Source organism: Triticum aestivum, chromosome 4B (assembly GCF_018294505.1).
Source record: "Triticum aestivum cultivar Chinese Spring chromosome 4B, IWGSC CS RefSeq v2.1, whole genome shotgun sequence".
NCBI lineage: Eukaryota > Viridiplantae > Streptophyta > Magnoliopsida > Poales > Poaceae > Triticum > Triticum aestivum.
In genome coordinates, this window is record NC_057804.1 from 21,631,301 (window position 1) to 21,640,112 (window position 8,812).

General features: G+C 38.1%; 1 protein-coding gene across 6 annotated transcripts; it reads right to left on the reverse strand.

Annotated features, from left to right (window-relative positions):
- Positions 1-1,111: 1,111 nt before the first annotated feature.
- On the reverse strand, positions 1,112-4,071 carry LOC123090673 (uncharacterized). Of its 6 annotated transcripts, none has more exons than XR_006442527.1 (5): positions 3,740-4,071; positions 3,608-3,666; positions 3,352-3,504; positions 2,749-2,873; positions 1,112-1,407 (listed from the first exon to the last, which is right to left on the reverse strand). XR_006442527.1 is itself a non-coding variant. In XM_044511999.1 (4 exons), the coding sequence occupies exons 1-4, from the start codon at positions 3,910-3,912 to the stop codon at positions 1,376-1,378; spliced, it is 345 nt and encodes a 114-aa protein (XP_044367934.1). In that variant the 5' UTR covers positions 3,913-4,069; the 3' UTR covers positions 1,112-1,375. The 6 variants fall into 6 exon arrangements, 1 of the variants encoding a protein (XP_044367934.1); XR_006442528.1 differs by having other exon boundaries at positions 2,749-2,869; positions 3,347-3,504; XR_006442524.1 differs by having other exon boundaries at positions 3,347-3,504.
- Between the last annotated feature and the right edge of the window lie 4,741 nt (positions 4,072-8,812).

Sequence of the window (8,812 nt, forward strand, 5' to 3'; positions counted from 1 at the left end):
TTCATCTTATTCAGGAAGAGTCTATGTCAGAGCTTTGATTTAGCAAACTCCACATACTCAACTATCATTTAGTCTTTCACAATTGCTAACACTCACGCGATAATTATTGGGTTCAAAGTTTTAACCAGACATAGAGAAAGATAGGGGCTTATAGATTCGCCTCCCAACCTTTTACATCAAGGGTAATGTCAACAATAATAGTTCATGATGCCTTACATCCAATTGGATATATATATATATATATATATATATATATATATATATATATATATATATATATATATAGGGTCGCGCTATTCGTCACCCTGGGTGAGGAATTCTTATTCCTCACCCCAGCCAAATCATGTAGGCACATGCAACTTGCAAGTATGCCAACCGTGGAGGCTTCTATTCTGAGGTAATTCAAGGCAACTGGGGTAAGATTATAGCGTGTAGGCTGGTGAGGTAATATAGAACATAACAGAGGTAAGATTACAGCGTGGGCTTCAGCCTGGCATGCCCGAAACAACCGTGAGAGAAATTGGCCTGCGATGTAAAATTACTACGAGGTAAGGTGAGCAACAACTCAGCGGAATTCTTTTTTATGTTGTAGTATTTTATTGTGGCATGGGTGCGCTTCAGCCTAGCACAGGTTTAGATGATAAACTGTATATAGGCTACTTAAAATGCTACTCGTTAATTATTATTTATTTGTATTGGAATTGGTTCAGACAAAAAAAGAAGCTAATTTTTTGAACTCCTAAACAAACTCGTAAATACTGCAATCATGTGAAGAGACACACAGATCTGTCTGCTCTCAAAAGTACAGTTTATCTATCTAGCATGCGCCAAGTTCATGGAGCATTGTGCCCATTCTTCATCGTTCTCATTTTTCTTTTACCAGTGGTTGTTTCATGACAAGACAGATAATCTTAGCTCACATTTTGTCTAGCTTTTGGTGGTACAGAACTGTAAGCCATGCTGCAGAGCTTATAGCATTATTCTACAACCAAATCGAGATGGATACTCTCCAGTTTTCAGAATGCTCAAGAAGACAAGCTTCCCGTAACTCTAAACTGGTTTGTTCTGGGCAGTAGAATTTACATTTGAAGAGAAGGATGAAGCATTTGCTGATCCAGAAGGTTTAAGTTAACATTGCAGGTAAGATGTTTCAAGGATTCTCCACAGCTATGTTTGCATGCTTAATGTTCTTCCAAAGTTAATTTCGATACACATTAATTGTGCAGGTTGGTAATTCAGCATGGTAAGAAGGCCTATCTATAAGGGCAGAGAGCCCCCTTCCATGTCTTGACGTCGATATGTCTCAGATGCTTGACACATCGATCCTGACCATCACCATTGTCTCATTCTTTGCATACCGTCAGCAACTCCATTCCTAGAGATGTTTGCATCTTAGGCTTGAGCTACCTACAGTGTAAATAAAACTGATTATGATTCACTGAGAATTTCATATTTACTGATTAGAGTATAGGGAACAATAAGCAGCATCAATGAAGCACATCCTAGGGGCATAAGGTTAAAGAAATAATGTGTTGAAACAAACGTTGATATGCATATGCAATTCCGACAGAGAAATCATTTTGTAACTACGGGTATGTATATGCATGGAGTTTCAGAACAAATAAACATTAGCTAAGAAGAAAATGAATGGATATTGGTTAACAAAGTAATAGTGTTCTTGTTAACTTGCAAGAGATGATCGGCAGCAAAACAGAAGATTGTAGAAAATGCTAAGAATAAATAAACAACTTACAATCCTTAGTCCAAGTTTTGCTTCTCAAAGAAATGAAGCGCTCACTCTCTTAGAATTTGGTGCAAAACATACTACAATCTGAGAAATAAGCTTGTAATTTTGCCCAAAACAACTAAATTTGTGGATGAAATCAAAATCGAACACATGGTCTAATTTTCATTCTGTTTGGAACATTCGGTACAATTTGGCATCCGCTTTCTCAAAGTATAAAGTTTCTTTGTTGTTTTATGAGCATTAACATCAAAGGTTATGCCAGAAAATAGCACATACGATGCTGTTCAACGAGATGCGATGTTATAGATTTATGATCTAGATGCTGACATAAGTGCACAACAAACAATCTTGGTCGATAAATACTCCAGAAGCACATTTACATATAAAGTCTGGTTTATGCTAGGGAAAATTAATAAGGAATAACATCAATGAACAATACATTTTCAAAGCTTTACAAGTTACATACACCGACAGACTTGCATGCATGCTTGAAAAAATTAGAGCAGATACCCCTTTTCAAGTACCAGTATATAGTATATACATATACACCCAGCCCTTCCAAAAAAATACCGAGATTAGATTTTCTACCTCTCTTTATGAGTATAAACCTTTTGATTCACTGCATATACCATTTTCTTGAATGGAACTGAGGTAATGTCCAGTAGAAGTTTCTAGATTATTTTGTTATCCAGTAAATATCCAGTCAAATAGATCAAGAAATATTGAATGCCCTTGATGGTACCAAAAATAAATGAAAATCCAACTCACAACTATGGTGGAGGGGCTAATCGAAGAATGGGTGTTCACCCCAAGATCAGTGTGAAGTTAAGCAGGTTTTGAATCTAGTCAGACCCTATGTGCCCAAAATCATATTTAGGATAAGCAATCAAGTATATATACTCCACCAACTAAACAATTTGCAAAGAGAAAATTTTATAAAGCTTTGATATAGATGCATCTGAAGTCATGAACTAGATCGGCGGAACACTTTTTTGATATACCTGTCATAGTGCCTTGATTGTCGACAGGAGATGCTTTCTTCTGAATATGCAATAGATAATTGAGCTTTGTCGGTGCCGATTGCTGCTGATATCTCGGCGTGACCAAGTCCCATTGAGCATCCTTTCTGATTTAAATCCCAGGAAGATTTGGATAAAGAGCAAACAGGAACAAGAACAACATGAAATTTGACAATTAAAAACTTAAAAGAAGGAACACCAGATATTATATACTACAAACATGCAAAAGTATAGAGACCCTCCAGGGAGAAGTAATTGTTGCACTTCAACACCCAGAGTAAACCTCAATAGTCAAAACACCTTAAAGAGCAACAGTTCTAATACGGAGTACAACTCTAGTTTCATTAGCTATCTCTGTAATAATTTATAAAATCAATTTCCACGCAATGTTCCTATCCTCAATGAATTGTCTATAGGAAACGTAAGAACTACTTGATGTCTATTAATAACAGATCCATCTTTCTATACCAGCAAATTACTAATTAAAATCCCAGGATTTTTTCCCAATTAAATACCTGCTTCTCGTGTGAATATATATACAATAGGGAGCAAAGTTAAAAATTCAGTTAAGAGAACGGACCTTACTATTTTTGGACTTCTCGATCAACAAATGATTTTGATTGCTGACCGATACATGCACAAATTAGTAATTCCAGAAAATTTACCAAGCAAAAATCCAGAATCGTTTTGCAACTATGGATGCCTAGTGCACTCAGTTGATCTTGAGTAACCTAAAACCTGTAGACAGTAGACACTTGTATGGATTCTTTACCAAAAAAATGCATGAATTGACGAGATTCTGGAGATACTAGAAATCGCACGTGCATGCAAATTAGTTAACCTGGGTGGAAATGAAGGCAGCCGTGGGACAGCTTGTAGACTTACGAGTCGATGGCCTTCCTGCAAGGCAATTAAGCACATCGATCAGGGTGAGCGAGGATGGAAAGGAGACAAGAGGGAGGAGTGGAGAGACCAGGCGTGGAAGCAGGGGACCATCGCCACGAGCAACGAAGGGGGCTGGGGATCGATGCGGACTGCGACACGGCCGCCGGCGGGCGAAGCCGTCACCCGCCGCGAAGCCTCCTGCAGCACAGCTCGCCTCGCTGCTGCCTCCGGCCAACCTTCCACCCCCAGTGCCGCACTCATCAGGGGTCGACCAGCAGCTACCACGAGCTCGCCGCCGACACCTCTCTCCGTCGCCGCCGAAACTGCTCGCCGCTTTCGATCCAAGAACTACGGAGGTTATCCGTTCATTTCCTTTTTTTTTCTTTGACGAAAAGAGTGGGTTTGCCAACCGTCGCTTGGAAAAAAATATAGTCCGGCTGGAGAGCGTCTGGCTTGAAGAGCGGTGCGATGGGCCAGGGAGCAGGGTCCTGGCTGGCTGGGTTGTTCGACCAGGGTGAAGAAATTCTTATTCTTCACCCTGGGTCTTAAATAGACTTTCTATATATATATATATATATATATATATATATACATATATATATATCAGAATCTTTCCAACACAAGGTGCTTGCCAAAAGATAAAATGTAAAAAGGAAAGGTGAAAATCACCATGACTCGTGCATAAGGGTAAGAGATAAAAGTAAAAGATAGGCCCTTCGCAGAGGGAAGCAGAGGTTGCCATGTGCTTTCAGGTTTGTATGCACAAAATCTTAATGCAAAAGAACGTTACTTTATATTGCCACTTGTGATATGGACCTTTATTATGCAGTCCGTCACTTTTATTTCTTCCACATCACAAGATCGTATAAAGCTTATTTCCTCCACACCAATCAATCATACATAATTAGAGGGCAATTTTTATTGGTTGCACCGATGACAACTTACTTGAAGGATCTTACTCAATACATAGGTAGGTATGGTGAACTCTCATGGCAAAACTTGGTTTAAGGATATTTGGAAGCACAATTAGTATATCTACTTAGTGCAAAGAATTTGGCTAGCATGAGGGGGAAAGGCAAGCTCAATGTGTTGGGCGATCCATGACAATATACTTTATTTCAGATATAAGAAAACATAACCCATTACGTTGTCTTCCTTGTCCAACATCAACCTTTTAGCATGTCATATTTTAATGAGTGCTCACAACTACAAAAGATGTCCAAGATAGTATATTTATATGTGAAATCCCTCTCCCTTCAATATTCTTTCATGAATTGTTCAAGTGACCAGTTCTATGTTTGCTAACTTTCAATAAGTTTACTACCTATACTTATTACGTGTGAAGTCATTACTCCCCATGTTATAAGCATACGAAACATATATAAATTCAGATTTATGACATTCAACTTATTCAACCATTTACTCCTAGGATATACATGAAGCACATGAGTAAATGACAAACTACTTCAAAAGATATGAGTGAAGAACACTGAGTAGTCAAATAATTAAATAGCCATGGGAGGATTCTTTTTCATTCAAAAATTCAGATCCAATGATTTTATTCAAACAGCAAGCAAAATTGAAAATACGCTCCAAGCAAAACACATATCATGTGACGAATAAAAATATAGCTCCGAGTAGGGTATACCGATAGTTTTGAAGACGAAATAGGGGATGTCTTCCGGGGCATCCCCAAGCTTAGGCACTTGAGTCTTCCTTGAATATTACCTTGGGGTGCCTTGGGCATCCCCAAGCTTAGGGTCTTTCCACTCCTTATTCTCCTCATATCGATATCTCACCCAAAACTTGAAAACTTCAATCACACAAAACTTAACCAAACTTCGTGAGATAGGTTAGTATGATAAAGAGCAAACCATTCACTTTGGTACTGTCAAAGACAAGGTTCATAATTGTTCTCACACAATGCCTACTGTACCATATCATTTCTACAATTTATATTGAGAAATATAAGTCATAGAAACTAGAAAACAAGCAAACTATGCAATGAAAACAGAATCTGTCAGAAACAGAACAGTCTGTAATGATCTAAACATAAACCATACTTCTGCTACTCCAAAAATTATTAAATAAATTGGTGGACGTGAGGAATTTGTATATTAATCTTCTGCAAAAAGAATCAACTCAAAATCACTCTTCTGTAGAAAATGACATCTATTCTCGCGAGCGCAAAGTTTCTGTTTTTTACAGCAAGATCACATTGACTTTCTCCTAAGTCTTCCCAAAGGTCTTACTTGGCACTTTATTGAAAGAAAAGCTATAAAACATGATTACTACAGTATCTTAATCATGTGAGCACACAAAATAAGTAAGGGAAAATATTGGGTTGTCTCCCAACAAGCGCTTTTCTTTAATGCCTTTTAGCTAGGCATGATGATTTCAATGATGCTCACATAAAAAGATAGGAATTGAAGCACAACGAGAGCATCTTGAAGAATATGACTAGCACATTTAAATATAACCTACTTCCTATGCCTAGGGATTTTGTGCGCACACAATTTATAAGAACAACAATCAACTAGCATAGGAAGGCAAAGCAAGTATAACTTCAAAATTTTAAGCACACGGAGAGGAAACTTGATATTATTGCACTCCTATAAGCATGTATTCCTCCCTCGTAATAATTTTCAGTAGCATCATGGATAGCAACTTTTTTCTCATACTCAATTGGAACCTCTTCCGAAATAGTGGAATCATTACTAGCTGAAGTTGACACTCTTCCAAATCCACTTTCATAAATATCACTAAGATTAAACACCCTCCAAGATAGTGGGATCACTAATTCCTAAAGTTGACACTCTTCCAAACCCACTTTAAATGATAGTATTATTCATACTCGAAAGGATATAAGTGAAGTTCATGGAGCATTCTACAATTAATATAGACTAACCAAGCTCAAAATGTATAAGTGAAGCGCACGAAGCATTCTATAAAACCATACTCAAAAGATTTAAGTGAAGCACAAAGAGCAATTCTATAAAATCATACTTAAAAGATATAAGTAAAGCTCATGAAGTATTCTATTAAATCAATGAAGGGCTATCTCATGCTAGCATGGTTCTTGAAGAAAAACAAAAACACAAAGGACACAAATCATGTGAACAAAACAAAAACTGAGGTATACCGATATTTGTTGAAGAAGAAAGATGGGATGCCAACCGGGGCATCCCCAAGCTTAGATGCTTGAGTATCCTTTGAAATATTTACTTGGGGTGCCTTGGGAATCCCCAAGATTGAACTCTTTCCTCTCTTTATTCTTCTCATATTAATAGCTCCTCGACCTTCGGACACTTCATCCACACAAAACTTTAACAAAAAACTTGTGAGATCCGTTAGTGTAATAAAGAAAATCACTACCTTTAGGTAATGTAATGAACTCATTCTTTATTTATATTGGTGTTAAACCTACTGTATTCCAACTTATATATGGTTCATACCCCCCGATACTAGCCATAGATTCATAAAAATAAGCAAACAATACACGCAAAACAGAATCTGATAAAAACAGAACAGTCTGTAGTAATCTGGAGGTTTGGTAAACTTCTGTAACTCCTAAAATTATGAAATAAATTTAACGATTTGAAAATTTTGTGCAGAAGTAATGTTCAAAAAGTTTCAGACCCATTTGACTTTCCAGTAAAAAATGTAAATTCACGCACTACAGCAAAGTTTCTGTTTTTGTTCTGCACATAGTAAACAAGCAATCTAATCATCCTAAAACCAAAGCTTGGCACATTATTTTTATAATACAATGGATATATACAAGGGGATAATTATTTACAGAGAAACTTCCATGAAAAATTCTACATTGTTTCCGTGAGCATGAACACAAGTGCTCAAGGTCGACCCTCACTTCTTCAATGCATAACTTTCCAATCACTTCTCTTTTTGAAAAACTTTTTAGGCATGAGAGGCAAGTAATGTTTTTTTTGTATTTTCATTCTTTAATTTTTTTTGTATGTTTCACCCAGAACCAAACATAAACAAAAAGGAAAAACAAAATCTACTTAGTGAAGAAAGCAAACAAGCACACACGAGAATATCAACCCCACGCTATTGCTCCTCGGCAACGGCGCCAGAAAAGAGCTTGATAATCCCCAAGTGCAAGGAATCATCGTAGCACTTTCCAAAGGTGGAAGTGATAAGTATGGAGTGTCGAACACACAAGGAGCTAAAGGTAAGATCAATATTCTCTCAAGCCCTATCTGCCACTGATACGACTCTACATGCACTGAACGTTTACTTCCAACTAGAAACGAGAAATAAAACTACATTGTGGGTATGAAGAGGATAACTTTGCATGATATCGGAGAGCTAAAACATAAAAGTAGGTGTTGTTATCATAAAGTTAGAATATATTACTAAATAGTATAAATAGCGAGTGTGGAATAATGGTGGATCGATGTGCGGAATTGTCCTAGGAAATTGTTAACAAGACCGGTGATCACTATTGCAGTTTCATATGAGGGAGAGGCATAAGCTAACATACTTTCTCTACTTGGATCATATGCACTTATAATTGGAACTCTAGCAAGCATCTGCAACTACTAAAGATCATTAAGTTAAAACCCAACCATAGCATTAAAGCATCAAGTCCTCTTTATTCCCATAGGCCACAATCCCTCTTACTCGGGTTTGTGTTTCAGTCACTCACCAACCCACTATAAGCGAATCATGAACGTATTGCAACACCCAACAGCGGGAATCCCTCACGCTTGCGCGACACGGAGGGCACCATAGGACAGCACCAAAGTAAAACATACAACTCATACCAATCTAGATCATCAATCAACCCAAAGACAAAAGATATCTACTCAAAACATCATAGGATGGCAACACATCATTGGATCATAATATGTGGCATAAAGCACCATGTTCAAGTAGGGATTACAGCGGGGTGCGGGAGAGTGGAGCGCGTAAAAGAGATGAGGATGGTGATGATGATGGTGATGTTGATGAAGACGATCACCGTGGTGATGATTCCCCTCCCGATGGCACTCCGGCACCACCGGAAGAGAGGAGGAGAAGTTCTCCGCCTTGTGCTTCCTCCTCCATGGCCTCCACCTTCTGGTCCTTGGCCTTCATGGTGATGATGGCCCCTCCGGGATACTCCTCCATGGCCACCGGTGATGATGGCCCCCTC

Bases quoted from the DNA above. Each gene is read 5' to 3' on its own strand.
- LOC123090673 (XM_044511999.1), bottom strand. From the start codon at position 3,912: ATGAGTGCGGCACTGGGGGTGGAAGGTTGGCCGGAGGCAGCAGCGAGG. The intron at 1,408-2,748 runs GTATATCAAAAA...TTTACACTGTAG, and splicing joins CAATCAAGGCACTATGACAG to GTAGCTCAAGCCTAAGATGC.